The 23,845-nt window shown below is 38.7% G+C and overlaps 1 protein-coding gene across 1 annotated transcript in view; it reads right to left on the bottom strand.

Annotated features, from left to right (window-relative positions):
- The window catches only part of MACROD2 (mono-ADP ribosylhydrolase 2), a 2,039,958-nt gene that overhangs the window by 33,591 nt on the left and 1,982,522 nt on the right, over nt 1-23,845 (bottom strand). Inside the window, exons 14-15 of the mRNA XM_047069512.1 lie at nt 20,906-20,980; nt 20,554-20,646 (exon numbers count right to left, since the gene is read on the bottom strand). Coding sequence (XP_046925468.1) covers nt 20,554-20,646; nt 20,906-20,980 — 168 coding nt within the window. The remainder of the gene's footprint in view (nt 1-20,553; nt 20,647-20,905; nt 20,981-23,845) is intronic.

Below are 23,845 nucleotides of genomic sequence, written 5' to 3'. Positions count from 1 at the left end.
TTTAATGATCAAAGCTTACTTGGCATGTTAAGAGCATGTTCTAGAATGAGGTACCAAAACAATGATCATATAGAGAGCTAGTCATTCTGTTGTTCTGATCCCAAAAAGGGGAGGAATCATTGGCATCAAAATACTTGCTGCTCATCGGAATATAAATAAAGTGATACATACCTATAGAGGCATTGAATTGGGCTGGTGTTTCCACCACCATTTTGTGCTTCATACACACCAGCACAATTTTAGAGTGACAGAGCATGCAGAGAACTTAACTCCTCAAAACTGAGAACTACTTTGGGAAATTTGGGTCTGAGAACAGGGAACACAAGCTCCCCACATTCTACGTGGTGCATAAGGAAGGGAAGGAAAAAAGGGGGTACAAATACCGATATGTTGTTACAGAAATCTTCTGACCTTTGGTTCTTCATATCCATTGCAGGGTGAGCTTGGCCTGCAGGGTTCCCCTTGGGATCTTCTCACAGAGGAATCCTCTGCAAAACCTTGGTCTTGCTTTCCTTGCCACGTGCATATTCAGAGTGGGGTAGGGAAGGTGAGTCCTGAGTATACTTTCAGATGTGACCACAGTTAGGATTGACTTCAGAGCTCTCAATAACAGTACACTACTTCCCAAAGCAATTGTTTTGAAAGAAACTTCACTTACTTTGAATGTCTAAATGTTGCTTCATTTATTTTGTAAGCAACTTAGAAAAATGGGCCTGTTTCTGAGAATTAGTTGCACACCCACATTGTGTGCTTAAAAAGTAGAGTCATTTATTGGATGCTTACCCAAGTTTCCAGGACTCTGTATGGCAGCCATGAGAATGTGCCTTGCAGACCTCCAATGACAGACAGCATAATCAACCGGGGGCCCCACCTGCTGGGCTCTGGAATCCATCACTGTGTTTGTTCTGAGGCTGGTTCTCACAGGTTGCTCCCAGCAGTGACTGAGGGGAACTGAGGCAGGTCTGTTCTTGGCTAAACTTCCCTCAGAGACTCCCGGGTGCTTTGCCAAAACTTTCTTGCCCTGCACACCTCTTAACCTTCCTTCCCTGTGTCCTTCACTTGGAGGTCACACTTGCAGTGTCATCTGATGGCTCTCCTAGCCTTTACCAACCCCCTCCTCCTTTTCTCTCACATGGGCGTTTTCCCTAACAAATACCTTGTATTTCCCAAATAAATCCCAAATAGGTCCTAAGGAGACCTAGACTAACACTCTGGATCACCTAACAATTTGCACCACCTGGAAACCACTAGAATCTGCTGGTATTTCAATGGATGACTTCAAGTTTGGACAATTAGGACTTTCTGTCTATCTCAGAGATATCAGGCAGAAGCCTGTTTCAGCCAAAGGGTAGGGTTAACTGGCTCATTGTAACATAGTAGTTATTGTTTTGGCCTCACAAACTCTGACCACATGCAGCTGGTGCCATTTTAGCCTGTCAGTGAACACTGACAGGACTTTCACGAGCGAGTGTCGCATCCTGAGGATTTGGTCTCCTACCCCATTGTTCAGTAGGAATCAGACTGCCAAAATGTGGATCAGGACACATTTCTTCAGATTCCCAGTTCACAGTGCTTCCAATGACACCAAATATTTCTGCCCGACCACCAATGCCCTAACACAAGTGATCCAAACCATCCTGTTTCCCTCTTAGGGTAAGATACTCGAAGTCCTGAGATTAATGGGTTTAGTTTGTTTGGGGGAAGCTTTTCCTTATGCCTGTGGAATGTTGAAAATGCACTTATGCCATTTGAAAAGGACTGGCTTGATTATGAAAAGAGAATGCCATTTGAGGATAAAGTTTTGGTTTTGATAAGACCATATAAAATTGTGTGTTGAGATGGTACCACCCCTGTCTCTGGCTTCCCAAGTCTGTGTTCCCTCATCAGGCTGCTTTTATTCCAGTTACTGATTTGTCAGAATCCAAATGGGGCCCAAAATGTGACTGGGGGTGGTGGTGGTGATTGCCAGACATTTCTAGTCTATTCCCCACAAGGGATGGAGGAGATGCTAAATCTCCCAACATGGTTCTCATACCCTAAGTTCTCAAAAACCCCAAGGACCATGACTCAGGAACAGCACACTTGGGAGATAAGGAAATGAGCTGCCCATGAGGACTTTTAGAAACTTCCTTGTAGCTGAATACATGAACACACTTTAAAGAAGGTAAAGCCCAAAGCAGTTTGATGTAATAATACTGGATATCATAGTGCTATTTTTTCCCATTCTCTAGAACTGCCTTTATTGTTATGAAATGGTTGGTACAAAATATAAATTCTAGAGGGAAAATAAGATAAAATGGTAAGAAGACAAAGCACTATTCTTTTATATTCTGTCCCCTGGTCTTTGTGGCTGTGATCACTGGCATACGCTGAGATAAGAAGTGAGTGCCTGTGGGATTCTGTACCCAGCACAAAATGTCACAAGATGCTGGTCCTGTGAGAGCCCTGCAGAGAAGGGTCTTTGAAGGTCAGCTCTCTTCAGTTAGGCTGTGTGATGCTGCCTGGGTGACCCCAATGCACTAGGACCCACATCTGGTTCTCTTTCTCTTGGCATTTTTTACGGTGAGATTTTCATAATCATTAATAATCCTAGGAATAATTAAGCCACCAGTGATAATGTAGCTTATATATAAAGCAAGAACCTCAACCCTGGCATTTGAAATCAAGTCCAGTAGAGAGAAATATTAGACTTCTTCCATTGTAGTCTAAGATCGAACCCACCAGGGATGACCTCTATAGAAGGGTTAAAGAGAGCTACCACTGCCTTCTGCAGCAATCCCTTGTAGTTTCCGATTTGCTGGAATTCAAATTTTTGTTTGTCCTCGATCTACTTCTCCCTGAGAATGTGGCTCTTTTGGGGATTTTGAGTTTCTTTATGGGATGGGCCTGGAGGAAATGAAACTGAACAAGGTAGGAAGTGTTCTTTCTGTCTCCTGCTTTGTAATAGACTTTGATCCAATAGCAACAGTTAAAAGAAGTTCTAGTAAATATAAAGCCCCATAATAAGAAACTTAAGTAAGAGAATGGAATTAATGATAAGTCCTACAATTTCAAATCTCCTAGCTGAGGGAGGGCTGTTTCTGGGCTCCTGGGTCCCTGTTTTGCCATTTCTATACAAATGTCAACTATGATTGTGACAGTCATGTTATATATGCTGCAGCATTTACACTTTGTGCCCAAGTGACTAAAAATAACGTCAGTGGGCATGCACAGATCCACCTCCATGAATGTTTTATTCCTTCAGTTTGCAGGCCCATTTTGGCCAGGCTTTAGAGATGTTTGCATGGCCCTGTCACTTCTGCATGGGGACAGAACCAGCTGTGACAGATGCATTCTCATGACACAGCACATCTACCAGAAGCCAAAGGCTTCCACGTGTTTTTCTTGACCAGCTGCACCCCTTTAATGAGGTCTCTTACTATCAAATACATTGGCAGCTAAAGGGAAATTGCTGGACTTCTAGCTGGGGCATTTTTGGAGGATCAAAGTACCTAGATGGCTCTCAGGGCACCCTTGTGGTCCCACGTTGTGCTTGTCGGGACTAAGGGAGTAGATTAGCCCAGTAATCATAAAGCAGAGGTAACATTTGATTCAGTGTTCTGATAGTTCTTAGGTTTCTCTCTGCTCATCATAAAAATGTGAGGATTTTTGGGGGCACCTGGGTGGCTCGGTCGGTTAAGCGTCCCACTTCAGCTCAGGTCATAATCTCGCTGTCCATGAGTTTGAGTCCCACGTCAGGCTTTGTGCTGACAGCTCAGAGCCTGGAGTCTGCTTAGATTCTGTGTCTCCCTCTCTCTCTGCCCCTCCCCCCATCCCGCTCTCTCTCACTCTCAAAAATGAATAAATGTTAAAAACAATTTTTTTTTTAAATGTGAGGATTTTCTTTAGTTTGGAGTATGGGCTTCTGCTCAGAACAATCACACTAATATTAAGAGTTTACTACGTGCCTGGCGGTATTGCTAGAACTTTACACATATTAAACCATATGAACCTTATAAACACTCCTCTACCATTATCCCCATTTACAGATGGGGAAACCAAGTCCAGGGGTAAATAGCTTGTTCGTGCATCATTAGAGAAGAGCCTGCCTTTGAACCTGCATACTCTGCAAGCCTCTGCAGACTGGCTGCTGGTCTCACTACTACTCAGATGCTTTAACATCCCACAAAGGGAGACGTTCGTATACAGAGTTTTCAGGGCTTGTAGCAATTTCTTTTAGTCTTTAATTTGACAAGTGAAGATCTGGATCATTGTGTGCAATTCTGTGTCCATGTTTTGAGAGAGAAGTTGGCACATTTAACTTGCTCAGAAGTACACTGCCAAAATGAGGAAGGGTTTGAAAACCTTGTGATATGAGGGGTATTTGGAATAAGTAAGGAAGGAATGAATTAAGTGGCTAACAAGAAGACACAGAGGGGCGCCTGGGTGGCTCAGTCGGTTAAGCGTCCGACTTCGGCTCAGGTCATGATCTCACAGCTCATGAATTCGAGCCCTGCGTCAGGCTCTGTACTGACAGCTCAGAGCCTGGAGCCTGCTTCTGGTTCTGTGTCTCCCTCTCACTCTGCCCCTAACCCACTTGCATTCTGTCTCTGTCAAAAATAAACATTAAAAAAAAAAAATTTAAAAAAGGAGTTTAAAAAAAATACACAGAAAGTGACTCTGCAAACTACCTTCAAATAGTCAAGGGGCACTCACCATATAGGCCAGGCTCATCTCAGTTCCCTACGCAGGGAAGAAATGGGATGAAGAAGAAGGTGCAGCAAAGTCCAGTTCATATTTGAACACTCAGAATCATCAGTGGATGAAGGAACTGCGATGAAAGGTAGTAAGTTCCCCATTGGGTATGCTCTGTAGTAGAGGTGAAAGCATCTGCTGGGAAGGAATAATGCTTTTGTGCATCAGAGCAGGAAGCTAAACTGGGCAACCTTTAGGATTGATTCCAAATCCAAGATTTACAGCAGGGTGATTTCACCATTTCAGAAAGGAGCTAAGTTGAAATGCTGTAGACACCTCCGCTGAGTATCCTAGTCCTTGAAGAACAACTCCTCAGAGAAGTTTATAAAGGAACGGGTAGGGTGGAAAAAGTAATACTGGGCCACAATCTGGACAACAGATTGGTCTGCCTCCACCAACTAAATGTATGACCCCGTTCAGGTGCATTAACTCTCTTACCCTTAATTTCTATAACTTCAAAATGGAGGGAGATGGATATCATCATTTTGTAAATTTAAAAAATAGTGATAATTGGCCCCGAAAGTTTTCTGACTAAGCATCAGTTATTTGGAAAATGGAATGAACCAAAGATATCCTGCCAATGGCACTCTGGCTAATAGCATAACTATCGTATAAGGAGCTCTGTAGAAGATCATTTCTGCACATTTTCTGGATATCAAGTTTGCTACTGGTCCTTTTCCTTCTCTGTCTCTTTTGTTATTAACTGATGGTCTTGTGAGCAATTTCTTTTGCTTCTCTCTCTCTTTCTTTTTTTAAAGCTTATTTATTTTACTTTAAAATAAGAGAGAGACAGACAGACGGTGAGTACAAGTGGGGAAGGGGCAGACAGAGAGGGAGAGGGAGAATCCTAAGCAGGCCCTGCACTGTCAGTGAAGAGACCAACATAGGGCTCAAACTCAAGAACCTGGAGATCATGATCTGCACCGAAATCAAGAGTCAGAGACTTAACCGACTGAGCCACCCAGGCATCCCTTCCTTTTCTCTCTGCCTTACTCATTCTGCACCAACACAACTAGTTTTGTGATCCAGAACTTTCCCCCTGCCTGAGATAGTCTGGTTTCTTTGGGCCTGCTGTAGTCTAAGCAACGATAGTGCAGCTTTACTGTAATTAAGTTTTCATTCTTTAATGTAAAACTAACATTTATGAAAAGCACCTGTTAAAGACCAAGTTCTTATTTGTCCTGCCTACAGAAAACTTCCACCCTGCTTATATCTTTTTGTAAATCAATTTGCATCTCAAACATTATGTTGTATTTTGGAGATGACGCTGTTAATTCATGTTTAGTGACGGCTTCCCAAGCCTATGCCATGGCATAACACGGCTCAGAACACAGTTCCCAAGTTCTCAAAGGAATTTGCCCCTAAATCACCCTTACACTGTCCTCTGAAGTGTGGCATGTATGTAACAATCTTCATCATAGGTGCATATCCATATCTGTGCCTCACTATACACAAAGAAACTGATTAGTTCACTTGAGACAAAAAAAAAAATCATTTTAATCAAGCGTTGGCATTGATTCCCCTTATCTGAAAAGGCTGGGAGTAGTGCAGTTACAAAGAACAATTCCTCTTTCACCCAACTGTTAGTAATGAGAAACTGACAGGAGAACACAATCATCTGACTACCCAGCACCTGAGACCTGGAGCCTCCCTGTTGAGTGCTTGGGGAAAGCACACATCGCACAATTCAAGGGTGAGCCCATGTCTCTCTCCCCACATCCCATGAAAAAATCTATGCTTCACATACTTAAGTGCTACTTCACTCCATTTCAATAAAAATAGAGCTTAAGTTGATCTCAAAAACTTGCCTTCTCCTAAGTGTGGGGAAAAGAGCTCTGGTTTTGGGATCAGCTCTGCAGGACATGTGGCTATTCAGAAAGAAAGGGGGTTCACCACCAGTCAGAGGCAGGGTACAAATCTGTATTGAGGTTAATTAATTTAGCCTTCATATCAAATGCTCAGAACTACAAAGAATGCTTACCAGCTAGTTTCCAACAACCAAAGGATGAAAAAAAAAAAAAAAAGGAATGAAAAGACTAAGAGATTTAGCAAACAAACTGTTTGCCATTTGGGAGTAACTCAGGGCTACCCAAAAAGGCCCCTTGATTGAAATCAATTAAAAGGAACCAAACACTGACCTTGCTGAAGAGAGCTTAAATATCCCACCTACCCAATAATGTTCCAAACAGATCTCCAAAGCCCTGGAGGCCTCATGAATATTCTGAGAATTTAAAATGCCAAAGGGGGAAGGGAGGAACAGAGATCCCTGCCTCTAAATAATAGCTGCTCTCCTGTGGTTTTGCACGGCCTTCCAGGATCCTCTTTTCAAGCTCTTTATTGAAATTGCTTGGGTTTTTTACTGATCTCCCGTGAGGGCTCAAAAGCCTTAAGCTAATTACATTTGGCTGAGATATGCTTGATGAGATGGGAAAAATATAAAGCTTTTGAAAGGGTGAAAAATCTCTAACCATCTGCTGGTGGTGTTACTAAAGGAACAATAGGGAAGAAGAAAGAGGGCAGCTAGCCAGAGTGGAAAGGTACAGGATTTCTTTAATTACTGGGTCAATGAGACTATTACTGCTTGGAATGTTGGGAAAGGCAGGCCTGACAAGCTTAGAGGACTAGGCAACAACAGTGCTTAGCGAATAAGCAAAGTCAAACATCGACACCAAAAAAGGGACACTCATTTAAGGGAGAAAAAGGAATCAGGTCATCGTGGTTGAGAAGCGCATTTCTAATTAGAAATCACAGGTAGTTTATGGAAAGGAGAGAAAGATCTGCTCCTAAACTGGAATTAGGTTTCAGAGCAACCTCTTTTCAGGTTATCCGTGGTCCTCAAAGGCAGCTTCAGATGGAGCCCTCGCGAGGCACGTCCCGTCTGACAGCATCAACCAGACAGTTGCTTCTGTTATACTTGGCAATCCAGGTGAACAGCCTGCGTTTGGCTTTCACATCAATGCCCCAGGTGTTGATTCAATATGGCAAACAGCTTATGTGCATCACTCTAAAAGCCCTGTTCGGTTTCTCCTTTTTTGTTTTTTAAAAAATAACTCATCCCCTCAAATGCAGCTGAGAAAATGTTAGTTTTTGGAAGAGAAATTAAATCAGATAGGGGACTGCTAAATCAGAGTTTATTTTTACTTTGTGTAGGTAACTCCTGGAAGTTGGGTAGCAGTTATGTCCTAAATCCTAGGTTTGTTCTTTTCTTCAACCTTTGCAGAAGGAATGGCATTTTCTTTCATGTTACTTTGTCTTGCCTCTGTGTCGGAACATGGGTGAAACTACTAAAACAACAGGAAAATGTTTGTTTCCTTTGTTATTTCCTTCTCATCAAAAACAAGAAACACATTTTTTCAGGTACACAACTCAAAGGCATACTCAGGATGCTCCTGGAGTAGACTGGGTCGATTTTCCAACGGACACACTCCTCTTCTGCATCTTCCTAACCTAGGCACGTAGCACGTGTTTCTCCTCCATCTTGCCTCCTAGACACTGTGGGAGGGACACACTGCACCACTGACCACAGGACGGCACATATGGGAAGAGAGGCTTACAGGGAAGAGCAGCAGCTGATTTCAGACATACTGGGGCTCCATTTGGGAAGAGGTTCCCAATCTTACCTTACATTCACGAGTATCCTAATGTCTGGTATCCCAGCCGCTGATCCTGGTGGTCCACGACAATATTAAAAGACTACCTCCTCCCACGGTGCCTGATGGGAGTCAGCTGGTGTGGATAGTAAACAAGGGCTTTGCCAGTGGTTCTCAAAGTGTGTTCCCTGGACCAGGGGCATGGGCATCAACCTGGGAGCTTAAATATGCAAGCTCTCGCTTGCCCACTAGCCCCAACCTACTGAATCAGGAATTCAAGGCATAGAGCCCCACAATCCATCTTTTTTTAACAAGGCATCCAGGTGATTCGGATCTACCGAGAAGGGATATGCTTTCTATCATCTGTCTATGTGTCTATCATTGTTGCCATGTTTAAACACTCCACCCTCCAATGAAATTAAGGCAGGGGGAGAGGTATAAGGGGATTTTCAAAAAGAATGGTCTAAATTTGGATGCAAAAATACTAGACTAGGAGTGCCATTCAAAGTATGGCCCACAGACTGGCGGCATCACCATCAACTAGGAGCTTGTTAGAAGTGCAAATTCCCACAGCACCTGGGTGGCTGGGCCGATTAAGCATCTGAGTCCTGATTTTGGCTCAGGTCATTGATCTCACGGTCTGTAAGATCTGAGCACCTTGTTGGGCTCTGTACTGACAGCACAGAGCCTGCTTGGGATTCTCTCCTCTCTCTGCCCCTCCCACACTCAGGGACACATGTGCTAGCACACTTTCTCTCTGTATATCAAAAAAAAAAAAAAAAAAGAATAAACATTTAAAAAAAATGTGCAGATTCCCAAGCCCACTAAGCCCTACTATATCAGAATCTCTAGGGGATAGGGTCCAGAAATCACAAACACTCTAATGCCTATACACACATAAATTTGAGAGCCACTGTGCTAGGATAATATACCAACCATGTTTGTGGTCAGTTTTGTCTTTATTAGAAAACTATTAGGGTCAAAAAGATTTCTGTTCTCATTTTGCAGTATTAGTCAGAGACAGCCAAATTGGAAAGTTTATTGGGCATGAATTTTATGTCTTCCATTTCCAAAAAGTATTGGTTGGATATTTACTTTATTATTTTTCCCAGACCAGAAACTAGAAATCAGTTCTTTTTCATCCTTCTATCCTTTCTTCCTTCTCTCCCACCTTTCCTTCTCTTTCATTTCTTCTTCCTCCCCCTCCTCCTTTTCTCCATTTCCCTAATGCCTTTAAATCCTTTTCTTCTAATCTCCTAGAGATGCATAACTATTCCATTTCCACTTACTGGGGCCAGGGTAATTAGATTTACCTGAATGAAATCTCAGTTGTGCAACCACCGGAGACTGACATTAAAAAGGGATGGGTCACGATAATAAAAATGCTGCCTAATTTAGCATAGATTATAGAAGCAGGAACAACTTCATGGTAATTCCCAACTGGAACATGGAAAGATATTGGAGCCTTTCCTTCCTCTGGGGATCTATTAAGACATGCCTGGATTTTCAACGTGGTTTGAAGAAACCATGTTGAGAGGTATTGTATTCATTTCCTATTGCTGTTGTAATGAATTACCATAGGCTTAGTTTCTTACCATAACATAAATTTATTTTCTTACAGCCCTAGAGGCCAGAAGTCTGAAATGGGTCTTATGGGGCTAAATTCAAGGTGTCTGCAGAGTTACCTTCATTTTGGAGGCTCTGGGGAAGAATCCATTTCCTTACATATTTTGGTTTCTAGAGGCTGCTCATGTCCCCTCTCCTTTATCCATCTTTAAAACCACAGTGTGGTTCTCAGGCACATGTTCTCCCCCACCCCTCCCAAAGACATACACACACATATTATATCTATATTTATCCTGGCTATTACTTATCCTATTTAATTATATATAATTATTGGATTTTATGCAAGTTTTATTTTCTGGTTGCATAGGCCTGTCTATAATATTTGCTAATGGGAAAAACAAGAGTAATGTAACACACTATGAAATGACTATATTCATTTTGAAAAGTATTCCCTTACATTGAAATTATGTGTCCATATCTTAATATATTATGAGCCATACCTCTCCTGATACCAAATATTATTATTTCATGAACTATGCTCAAAAGTATATGAAAATGAATGACAGGTGAAGTAATTTTGCATATATTTGAGGAATGAACTGAATATGATAAATGGAAAAAGAACATTCTCCTTTGAAATATGTCATTAAAAAGAAATTTCCACTTTTTTTCCCCTTTCCTTCCTATTTCTCTGTAGCTTTTTTCTATTGGTTTCAATTAAAATCCAAGACTAATAAACTATGACATCTCTGAAACATGAACAGACATGCTTCTATGTCAAAAATGTATGCTCTAACAATGAGATGGTATTTACTGGTTAGAAACATGACTGATTTATCACTACACTTCCTTTGAAGATTCACAATGAAATAAAGCTATCACATACAATCAACCCAAACCCCTCACTCTTGTTAAAATGCTTACCTCCCTTTTTCTTTTCTTTTCTTTTCTTTTCTTTTTTTAATCATTGCAACAGATGTCATAAAATAAATGTAGTGAAACATTCAAGCAGCAAGCTCCCTAATTGTTTCCATCCTGATTATAAAAACACATTGAAAGGTAAATCCTCACAGTGAAATAAATGAAAAAAATAATTAACATTCAAAGTACTCCTTATACCACCTGCTCTTTACATACTGTGCTGAAATGAAGGCACCTGATGTATAACAAGTAATAAAAAGAAATTGAGTTTCCTTCTAAAACAGAGAGAAAAGTAGCACTTAAATTTGAAATCCAAATCAGAATGGATATACCTTTTGTATAATCAACAGGGTCTAGAAGCTCCTTCATCTGAGTCAAGTGAAATGGGCAAAGTGCAGTAAATATTTTATCCAATATATTTTGTGACTATTTGTTACTTTAAAAAAATCTTTTATGCAAATAGATGTTGAGCTTCTGTGGTCTTTAAAAGTAGATGTTCCAACTAATATCTGAGTTTAAGCCTATATGTTAAAATTTGGGATGACAATAGTTTGGTCTTTACAACAAAATGTATAAACGAACATATTTCCATATTCATATTATTACGATCTCTAACTATGCACCCCACTCATTTTACAGACTGGACCTGCATTTGTGAGTTCTGTCACCTAATGGTCTTTCCGTAAAAATGGTTGTGTTAGGATGTTTACTTCATGGTCCTAATGAAGGTCTCACTTGTAGTCTACTCAGAGAAAGTAAAGATCAGTTCACTGAAAAATAGGTAGACTCTTCTTTTAAATAGTGGCAAAAAAATGCTTTATAGGAAACTTAAGTTTTCATTCTAAGAGAGAAAGAACCATTCTAAGAGAGAAAGAGAAAAATGCTTTATAGGAAACTTAAGTTTTCATTCTAAGAGAGAAAGAACCAAGGCTTTGGAGTATTCCTTCTCGCCATCCAAATTGTGAAATGCTTGAGACCCAAGCCACACTGTTTTGGGTTGCCTCTAGTGGATGCTAACATCAAAGGGAGCCATTTTCTCCCAGTTCCCCAGTTTGAGAAGGGGTGTGGACAGGGCAAATGCTGTGCCTACAGCTAGGCAAGGCATTGTGGGAATAAACCTGTGTTCACAGTACTAACGAAACATACATGCACATGTGTCTGTGTATTGATAAAGACTTTGTAACTTAGGAGTTCCTGCATGATAATGAATAGTTTCACCTTCAAGGTAATTTGGGTTATCTTCACATAGATGCTATAGACTAGGAGTCAGCAATTTTTTTTTCTGTAAAGGGCCAGATATAAATGCTTCAGTCTTTGCAGGTTTTAATACAATTCTATTTGTGCACACTGAAATTTGAATTTAATATAACTTTCATGTCTCAAAAATTATTACTCATTTCTCCCCCCACCACTTAAAAGTGTGAAAACCATTTCTAATTCATAAGCCATACAAAAAGAGGCAGCAGGCCAGATTTGGCCGATGGGTTGTTGCTAGAGGCCACAGATTATTCCTCAAAGATAGTTTCATTTCATCTTTTTAGCAACTCCAAGAGGCATGAGGACAGCTACATCTCTCACTAAAGAGGAAACTAAGGCTCCAGGAGGCTTACACAGCTTACTTGTGGTTAAAGCTAGTTAGTGTTATATGTTATATATAACTAAGGTGTATAATATATAGTCGTAAGTAATATATATAATCAGCACATATGAACACATAAAATAAGCAACATAGATATATATATATAAGAAAAAATTTGTGTATACTGTATATAACTAAAATACATAATACATAATTTGCTTATGTTTATATAAGTAACTCATATTTCCTATGCTTTTTTTCACTATTCTGCATGAATCCTATTCCAAAGTCCAGCAGAGTGCAATAAATATAATACAGATATGTTCCCTATTGACTGTATACATCAACATTAGGTGCTTAATAAGTATTTGTTGAATGAATGGAACAATTTATCACTCTCAGTTATATGATATGCAATAGGAAACAGTGTACGAATGCGCTTACAAGGATTCCACCGCCAGTCAGATTTCTGAGTTAGCAGAAAAAAATAACTTTACTTGATTATATCACCAATAATTAAGTTTTCCTTACCTAGGCTGTGTTGTTTGCACTGGGAAATAATTACATTTCATAATACTAAGTTGCACTGTTTTCATATCATAACATCTATGAAATAGAGAATTGTAAAATTTTTGTTGACTAGAACATTGTGATGAAATTCACTGATCCTATATAGGCACTAACATCAAAAACAGAAGTACCAAAACTTGCAGAATGGGTTTGGATGGCTTAGAGGGAAACCCTTGGAAATAATAGTGAAATAGGGAAGGAACTGAGGAGGTAATAAATCAGAAGTGTTTAGCAATTGTCTCTACGTAGAAGCAAAAAAGTAAGTAGCTCTACCTTAATGATAATAGCACAGTGTCTTTTAATTTCTTTCTGGATTCTCTTTAAGTCTGAATCATCCACATGTTTAACACCATACAGCAGAGTATGTGTGAAACAACACAGATATTGATAACTCTGATTGAGATTGATTCAGAAGTAGACCCTGTATCTGGTGAAATTTTAGCAATACCTTAACTAATTTATTTAATATGTTTCCCTTTATGTATTCTCCAAACTTACTTATGATAAACTCTGTGTGTAGTTATTTTAATAGCTGTAACTATAAAATCATTTCAATAATTGCAAAATACAAAGTCTAAATGATGACAACATTTCTTACTTTAATTGGCAAGATTTTTAAAAAATTTCTTAATGATATGTAAAATAATGATGCATCATAAATTGTGGCATCTTAGAAGTACATTTACATCCACAGCATATGTCCATTTACAGTAGCCCTTGGCACAAAATGATAGCAAGTAAACGAAATCTCAGAGACATAATGAGAAGTTGCTGCCTTACCCCAATACTGCCCTGGCATTTTGTCACTATCTGTTAAACATATCAGATAACCAACACTGATGAATTCAGTGAAATGGGAAAAAGGGTAAAGATGGCAGTCTTACCTTCATATACTGTCAAGAAAGATTGTCTAAGACTTGATAATGGGCAAAAGAGAGTGTGGCCCTCCTGTGGAAGGCTGGGTATTGCACAGCACCCTCTCTGGGACTATCTATGTGTGTTATTCCTTTGACAAACTTTCTATCAACTAGACTATTTTATCAGTACAGAGAGAAGTTAACTTGTAGAGGGGCACCTGGGTGGCTCAGCCAGTTAAGCTTCTGACTTTGGCTCAGGTCATGATCTTGAGGGTTCATGAATTTGAGACCCGCTTCGGGCTCTGTGCTGACAGCTCAGAGCCAGGAGTCTGCTTTGGATTCTGCATCTCCGTCTCTCTCTGCCCTTCCCTTGCTCACTCTCTGTCTCTCCCTCAATAATAAATAAACATTTAAAAAATTAAAAAAAAATAAGTTAACTTGTAGAAAACTTGTAGTGATGAAGAAGAGACTTGTTTACAGACGTGCAAATGCATTTGGTTTGGTGGAGAAGAAGGAATATATTTTCTTGCCCTACATAAAATTAACTAGTCTTTCAAATTTCAGGACCCTTGAGTTATGTGTGTAAGTGTGTATGCATGGCTATATTCAGTACTCCTGATTGTATGTATATTATGGAGATATATACATCTAAAATTCTCTTTTAAATCAGTTTTATATCTTACTAGTTCCCTCATTAATTCATGATTTAAAGAAAATCTTTTACATGATTGTGTCTTTCTGAAAACTATAATTTCACATTATTTAATATCTTGGAGAAGAAGGCAAATATAATGAACATGTCACCCAATGTTAACAATGTACTCACTATTTTTAGAGGAAACTAATTGTCTGGAATATTTAAGGATATATGCAAAATAATATTATGGTTAGATGCAGGAACAAATCTTTTCATTAGATGTGATAAGATTGAAGGTATGCTGTGCACAGAGAGCTGCAGAACTCTAATGGAACAGAGAGGAATAAAAAGTTCCACACCTGGAGACAGAATTCTACTTAAGGGAGAGGTCTGTTTCATCTTTGCAAATTACTCTGATAAGCCACATTGCCATATGCCTCAGGGCAAGACCAGGCAATCTAGGCTTGGTACAAAGTCAAATTGTAAATGAAATTGGGGAGTTAGGGAGGGGAGAAAATAAAAAAAAAAGACAAAGTGGATCCAGGAACAAAGCTGGATGCTGGAGATTTATTAGAAGAGATGATCTCTGAAAATTCCCCAGATAGAGATGATAAGTTTTGATCCTGATGTTCACTTAAGTCTACACATGTCCTTAATTCTAGTACTTCCTCCCCTCCCCCTTACATGTGGAATGGAAGTTCAGGCTAAATTTTTCCCAATCTTGAAAGACAGCTGATCCAAGCTAGCTAGAGGATTTGGCCAAAAGGCTAAATTTTGGCCAATAATAATATAATATTGTTATTATTCAGGAGGCATGATACATACTTTCTTATTGAGGAGATGTTGAATATAAATTTGTACACATACAGATATGCAGTATGGAAACCAAAATCATTATTGAGACCTGAATATACTATTCATTCTTTTTGTTTTTTAACTTTGATTTTTTATTTGAAGGAGAAACATGAAGAAGATTAGCGTTCTAAAAATGAATTTTAAAGAGTCATGTATCTTTACCTCTTATACGGTGTAATTTGAATGAGCTGGTTCTATATGTATATGTTGCATACAGACAGATATGCAGAAAACCTAAATAATCAAGCTTAAAAAGTTACAACTTTTATGTTCAATATATTTACCCAATACAAGGGATTTCATTAAACACTTCAAAATATTCCTAAGACCTGTACAGTGATCAGCATTATGAATTTATCTTATATTCTAAAACAAAATTTGGTTCACAAATTCCAGCTACAAAATATGATGAGGAAAGCAGACCAATAACAGAAGAAACTACTGGAACATGAAACCCCCCCCCCCAAACTAAACTGTAGCGCTGTTAACGTAAAACACACAGAATTATTAAAGTTGACTTCATTTGAAAAGATGAGATAAAAAGACTTTCTGAAAATATAAAGTTCCAGGAAAGTAATTACTCTAGGTACAAGCTCATATGATATTTTGTGTGAATCAACTTACACCCGAACTCTGATTCTCTAGAGCAAAGAACACAGGCTGGAGTATGAAAGCCTGTATGCCACAGATGCTGTCTGTTGCTGCATTGTCGGTGTCGAGGCTGCTTGTCACACAGAGAGGAAAAGACTCTGTCAGCCATGCAAGAATCCCATAAATAGTGGAAAACACCAAGGGCTGTGTAGTGGTGCTTTATAGACAAAAATGAATCCCGATTGAATTTGACTGGTAGGAGCATAAAAGAAAGTGGTTCACTAACTATGTGTTCACCTAAAGATGAAACAGTGGCCAGAGGAGCTACAAGAAAGGATGCTTCCCACATGGATAAGAAAGATGGTGATGGAAATCCAGCCTCGTTCTGAGTAGAATTTGTGTGGAAACTTAATTTGAGCCGAAAGGCATTTTTTCCCCATTTAAAATATCTTCTGGGAATAATTAGCAGTCCAATTATTCAGTTAAGTCCTGAAATAAAATATGGTTGATTTGGCTGATCTTATTGTCTGATCCAGGGCATTTCTGCATTTTTATCAGTAGAATGCAAGAAATAAAACTGAGTAAAACCCATAATTACGGCCTTCTCTAGGTATTGATCACCACTGGCTCCCATGTTGCCCTCCCTACGTCGTTTTATCAAGAATGCAGTTCTTTGGCCTTCTGAGAAAATCTGTGATATCGGGGAACCCCATACTTACATTATTGAGTTCATGCCCCTCATTGTATGACCCTGGAAACTGGGATTCAGAGACATTAAAGGTACCACACAGCCAGAGCCAGAGCTATGGATTTGCATACACTTTGTTACACAGCCCTGATAGAGGCCAAAACATAAGCCTGAGAACATGATATTTTAGACTTGTTGCTGGCTTCTACTTCACTTTCTGCTTCTATGCCTGTCTACATCCATCTTTTCCCAAGGAGGTCTGACTTAGTCCAACTATAGATCTGAAGTCTCTATTAACAGTTTGATCAACCTTAGGAGAATAAATAATTGCTATTTCAGAAAATACTTATCAATTGATATAAGAAAAATCATTAGGATGTATGCCTTCCATGTAACACTTGAAGAAAAAGTCCAATATATTCATGGTAAATCACAAATGAAAATTACGTGTTTTAATAATGACAGCAATATGATATAGTTAAGATTTTATGTCAAATATTTCTCAATTCAACTAGAAATAAACATGTTCAGAAACATGTTTTAATGGTGGCTTTCTACTTTATGCTAAAACATGAGATCCTGTTTAGAGGAGATCTCCTATAATATTACTTTCCTATTAGGGTTATCAGCCTAAATGGGGTTATTTTACTGGATTTCATATGTGCTGCAGACCCTGCTGGGGAAGCATAAAACTGGGCTCATTTAGAAAGAGGCAATGAAGCTCTCAGAGAAAAGCTGCCATATGTGAAACCTCACTCGATGCCCATTGAAATTTTTGTATTTCAGATCTCCCAGGGATATGTCCATTGTGCTATTGTATAATTTTATCAGCATGAACTTCTGCTGAATATTTTCTCTTCTTTTCAAAACCCATATTTTGGTAGAGCTAACTTCAAAACTTAATGTTGCAACATCTGTGCCCATACACCAGGGAGCCATAGAAGATGTATCCTGAAGATTATCTACATTTTCTAATCTTATAGAATGCTGCAAAATGAGAGAAAAAGGTTACACGTTTTTTTCCTGGTCTGAAATTTTTTGAAAGCAACCACTTTCTGTCTCCTTGGATTCCCAAAATAAAAGAGAACCCATATTCCTAAAGCTATAAAGACTATCCCTACAATGTAATAGAATATTCATTTGTTTTGTTTGTAGATTGAGGTAATTTTTAATACGTTTGTGCAACTTTCCAATAAGACACACTCTGAATATACACAAAACGTAGAGCTATATTCTCAAAATGGTTTCAAATAAGATTCTAGCTCTGTGAGTCTAAAGAAAGCAAAAAAAAAAAAAAATGTCCTGATTTCAGTTATTTAGTACTTTTATTCCATGGACCTACCAATAGATCAATGGCATCTTCTTTTAGAAAATAGAAATTATGGTTGGATCAGCACTTCTCAAACAGAAGACTGACATCTTGACAAAGAGAGAGAAGTTTCTGAATAGAGAAAAATGCCTTCCTCCTCACCTTTCATTAATTGTTCTATCTTTATAGAAAAGAATATATATATCGAAACTGCCTGCAGGAGACGGTGCTGAAAAGGAAATGTGCAGAACATTTTTTTTTTAATTTTATTAACGTTTATTTATTTTTGAGAAAGAGAGCGGAGAAGACACAGAATCACAAGCAGGCTCTAGGCTCTGAGCTGTCAGCACCAAGCCCGACATGGGGCTCGAACCCACAAACCGCAAGATCATGACCTGAGCTGAAGTCGGACGCTTAACCGACTGAGCCACCCAAGCGCCCCGAGAACAATTTTTTTGTTGTTGAGGGAAAATGTGAAGTTTTTATGGATTCAAAACAGTTAGGAAGGATGACGAATGGGCTCGAGAAGCTCCAAATGCGGATCCTCTCGACTTTGTCATCAGTGTATCAAAGTATGAGAAACACCAAACACTGAGCACTTTCTATGCAGCAGGTATTGTAATTTCTGTACATGGATCAACTCACTAAAGTTTCTCTGCAACCATACGTGACAGGTGATTTTGTCATCACCATCTTACAGATGAGGAAACTGAGGCATGGAAAATTTAAATAACTCTCCCAGGGCCACCCAGCTTGTTAGTGAGGGCAGAGCTACCTCACACACAGTACCCTGAATCTACATTGCCCCACTTTCCTTCGGCGACTTTTCTAATGTGTAGCAAGCTAGCTACCTATTAACTCTTACTCTGAAGCAAAGAAAAAGATGGTAAGGGGATGCATTTCACATTACTTCAAATTTAAACAGGAATATGCAAGGCAGGGCCAAGTTAAGTATCCCTGGTAAGGAAGGAGAGGGAAAACGAGTCCACGTGCATTATTACTCTCCTGCAGTGAAAAGTCAATTTCAAAAAAAAAAAAAAAAAAAAAGAAGCCCAACTTCAAAGTTGCTATAAGCAAGTAGCAAAATTTGACTTCACTTCTTATGTGTCATTCTGCCATTTGCTATAGAGCATTGACATCCCCGCAAGGCAGAGGGAGGTTGGTATTTAACTCTTCAGGAACTAGAGGAGAGCCAGTTGCTGAAGGACCAAGGGAAACCCGTCAGGGTGTGCTGAATGCCAGCTTTTCCCCTGTAGGTCAAGTTAAAGAGAAGAAAATGTGGGGCGGCTGGGTGGCTCTCTCTCAAATAAATAACTAAACTTAAAAAATAAACAAACTTAAAAAAAAAAGAAGAAAATATACTAGTTGTTTGCTGTTCCTCATTTGCATGTCTTGAGGTACAATATACAAAGTAAATGATTTCTGCTGTAGAGAAATTAAGCAGGCAGGTAAGACATTGTGTATTTTACACTTTAGAAGTACAACCAAAGAGAGCAGTGCCATGTATCTGTGTCTCAAGCAAGGGTTGTATCAATTCTCTGTTACCATCATCAGACTTAAAATACTCCAGACATGCCATTTACTAGACTTGCCGGGAACTTCGTGACATGAGCCTGAACTGGGATGGAAGAGTATTGTGCTCTAAATGCAGTGGAAATTTTTAAAAGATGTCAAAATTACTAACCCGGCTTAGTAATCAAACTGTGTCAATGCCCCTTGCCAAGAAGAGTTCATAATTTGGAGGCAGTAGTTACTATTGACCTGATTTTACCATTAAGATCATGTCTGCCTTTTAATTTGGAAACAAAATTGATCCCTGTGTTCTATAAAGAGGGCCTGTCAAGTTATTACTTTGTAACTGCTTTGCAAACACATATTTATTTAAGAGCAGCATGACTTATGATAGAGTATACCAGACAAATCATTTCATTTTTTATTTCATATTTGGGCTTCTTTTAAGAGATTGCTTTATATTTAAAAATCATCCAGTTCTTCAATAAGAACTTTGATAATAGTTTTTTAAAATAGATGCTTTAAAAAGATGTATGTCTTTCTCCAATATATTGGCTTCATGCCCCAAGTAGTGCTTTAAAATTTACAAAGTATTCGTTCCTCCTATGGCTTCAGAAATCGTTATGATGCTCACTTATTTATTTTTTTAGCAGTATTCAATATTATTGTATCCTAGTATTAGTGGACAAAGCCTACAATTGAGAAGGTTCATATAATGTGTATATTTTACATAAATTGCTTCCTTAATCACTGCCATATGAAGGACGACAGAAGGAAATCAATACAGAAAGGTTAATGTGTGTGTTTTAAAGCCATCTCAGACTTTCTAAGACTCTCATCCATCTAGTCCTTAATTTCAATTTCTTATAGGCATTCTCAATGCTATAATTTTTAAATTAAATTAAATAGAAATGAATAATAAAAATATCTTCAAACTATTTGGAAGGACGAAACAACTGTTACAAATATCTTCTTTTGCTACTTCTAGATTATTCTACTCTCACAAGTAGGCTGAGGATGAAAGAAATGTTCATTTTCCCCCTTCACAGGCTGCTCTTCCAGGAGGATAACTGATGGTTGCATTGTAGGCGAGAATCCAAAGGAATTCATTATTCCTGATGGGTTAATTTAAGAGCAGTCCTACCTTTTTCACCTTCTTTTTCCTCTTGGTCATCTGTTAGCAGGATCACTTCTGGTTGCTCAACAGTCGTGGCATCATCTTGGTTTGGTGAAAGCTCTAAAGAGAGCCAGAAGGACACTCAGGGATGCTTTAATTGGAATCATTGAGAGAACACAGTGACTAAAGCAGAGAAACTTCAAGTTCTTTTTTTTTTTTTCCCTTCAAGTTTTAACAGGCACACAAAGCAGAACACTATTGCCATTCTCCAGTAATCAGTGCTTGAAAGACAGACCCACACCACTCACATGCACGGGATATGCAGAAGTCATGGTTTAGTTTCATCTCATTCTCTGATAACACATTCTGGTTTTAATACCTTCAGTTTCCATATGTGAGCTCTGGGACTCTGCCTCAATTTTTATCTCATTCTTTGCTGAGTCATGCTCTTGTCCTGTGAAGCACAGTGATTGAAAGAGAGAGAGAGAGAGAGAAAGAGAGAGAGAGAGAGAGAGAGAGAGAGATGCATGACCATAGCTTTATCCCTGGTTTGAAAAAGCAAAAAATTAAAAACCATGTCAAGTTTTTAATCTGTCAAGAGGCAGAGAACAGTTTTGAACCAAAGTGGACAACTTTGCAAATCATCAAATTTATGCCATTCATTTTGTGAGAGCTATCCTGACAATTACGCAAAAACCTCTTCGAACTGATTGGTGTAATCTGTGTTTAGTTTATTAATGTACTGAACGTCTATGGGCACAACCTGGAAGTTTTGAAATTTTAAATAATTCCTGGGCTGTATGGGTTATCTACACTTAATTTTCCTTTAAGTATAGACATTTCCTATATTGAGGATTCCTAGAAAGTGAAAACACTAGTATTCTCATTCTCCCATTAAATGAGCATGAAAAATGTAAGTAATGTGAGCACACAGGGATTGGGTCACCTAACACCTCAACCATTCTGTAAAGACACCTAATAAATATAGCAAAAGTCAGGAGAGGGCTCAGCCAACTCTTGATTACTCCAAGGCTGATTATCTAGTAATGTTTTTTTTTTCTTCCACACCCCCCTGGTTTCTCCCCTTTACTCCCCCCCTGTAGAGTTTAGAATATTTAAGTGCTCATTAAGAGAGGAAATTGAAATCTGTCCATTTGTCTCATTTTAATGAAAGATTTTATGCTGAGAATATTTTTTTTTTAATGCTGAGAACATTTAACTGTTGAAATAAAAAAAAAAAAATCCAGAGCTAGAGTTGGTTATAGGTATGAAGGGGATGCAGAGGGGCTTGGGCTCTGACTGGGCACATCCCTGTGGTAGATTGCATTATTGTTTCAACTTGCCCCTACATCTTCCTGTAAGAGGATTCTGCTGCATTGTCTGTGACCATGTGACCTGCAGTGGCCCCTGGGAGACAAGTGTTTGTTCCTACCTCACTGACACCAGGCCAATAGGGTGACTTGGTTTACAAAATGACACAGCAACACACATGACGGATACTACATTTGAGCAGAAGCTTCAAGATCCATTGCATGTTTCCTCCATCTTTCTTGCTCCTAATAGAGTGCCCTCCTTCAGGTTTATACCCTGGAATTAAAACATGTGGAGCAGAACCAAGCAGAGACACAACAAACCTTTGTTGCTGTAAGCCAATGGGACTTTTAGGATTATTTGTTATATATGACTCTTTATAGTTCCCTCTTTAATACAAATATTCTTAAGGTGCTCACAATATGGCTTCCCCTTGGTTCATGCTCTGCTAGCACGGCCTAAAAAAGAAATTTTTTGACACCACTCCTCTTGAGCTCAATTTTAATCTGATAAAAGGATCTGATAAAATAATTACAACTTTGGCATATTTATATGTCTGATCATTGAAGCTAAATATCTCAAGCTGTCTTTGATGACTATCTGTCATCACTCCTAAAATTCAATGCAATGGCAAGTCTTGATGATTCTTTAAAATGTTCCTCTTTTCCCACTTTCTATTTCCCCTTCACCTTTCCCCATTTAGGGATATATTATCTGTCTCTTGGATCTGTCATTTTCTTCTCCTGTAGTCAATCTTGTGAATTGCTAGCAGAAATATCTTTTAAAACATAGATTTGATCAAGATGTTTCCCCTGCTGATAAACCCCATTCATCTCCATTCCTCTCTATTGCTACTTAAACTATGGTCCTTGGTAAGCAATACTGGAATTTCAAAAATACAGGAATTCAGGTCTCATCTCAGACCTACAGTCAGATTCTGCATTTTAACAAGATTTCTAAGTATCTGTAAGTTCATTAATGCTTGAGAAGCACTGACCTAGAGGATAAATGTATATCTGCAAATTATTTATCCAATAAAAAATGCTAAACGTGGCCCAGACACTTCACATACATTATCTATAATTACCACATTAGCCCTGCAACGTAAGTATTGTGATCCCCATTCTGCTTTTAAAATTTTTAACTGGGTTTATCTGACTACACATCCCTTTTTCCTTTTTGTTTTGCCTGGAAATGTCTTTATTTTGTCTTTTAATTTTTGTTTTTTTTTATTGATAGAGAGCTGGAGGGAACACATGAGGGAGGGGCAGAGATTGGGAGAGAGAGAGAGAGAGAGAGAGAGAGAGAGAGAGAGAGAGAGAGAATACAAGCGGGCTTCACACTGTCAGCACAGAACCTGATGAGGGACTCGAATGCACAAACTGCAAGATGATGTCCTGAGCCGAAGTTAGATGCTTAACCAACTGAGCCACCTAGACGCCCCTTATCAATCCTATTTCTGATAAAACTAAAGCCACGGGTTTTGCATTCCAGTTTTATCCTGGATAAATACTAGATGGATACCAGAATGGCCGGATGGAGAGAAGGATTATATCACATGGAAAGTGAAGGGGATTTCTCAATTTATTTCCTGGCAAACATCTTGCCTGGATAGCCATTTCTAGCTATCCAAACAAACAGGGGACTTAAAAAATGAAACATAAAAAAAGAGGGGAATTATATAGTAACGAAAAATATTTTTGTAAATGATATATTCAGAAGAACAAAAAACATATACAGTGTTTTTGTGTTTGCAAAGAACTGATGAATAAAGAAATGAAAAGATGGATTGAAGAGCATAGATACTGTCTGAGGCATTGTGAAAAACCTACAAGCCTAAAAGCAAAATGACAACATTAACATCAGCAGTGGATGTCATAAAAAGAATAAGCACTATAGATAAATTAATGGTTTAGAAATAAAACTTCTGACTTAAAATTCACTAAGAAAGCAAAAGGAGAAAAGGAAACATAAAAAGATGATAAACACAGAGGACAGAAAATAGCAA

The sequence above is a fragment of the Lynx rufus genome, unplaced genomic scaffold (genome assembly GCF_022079265.1).
Source record: "Lynx rufus isolate CCGP_SWC_20201006 ecotype Redwood Valley unplaced genomic scaffold, mLynRuf1.p SCAF_8, whole genome shotgun sequence".
Classification (NCBI taxonomy): domain Eukaryota; kingdom Metazoa; phylum Chordata; class Mammalia; order Carnivora; family Felidae; genus Lynx; species Lynx rufus.
The sequence above is the reverse complement of the archived record's forward strand: the minus strand, read 5'-3'. Positions and strand labels throughout refer to the sequence as shown.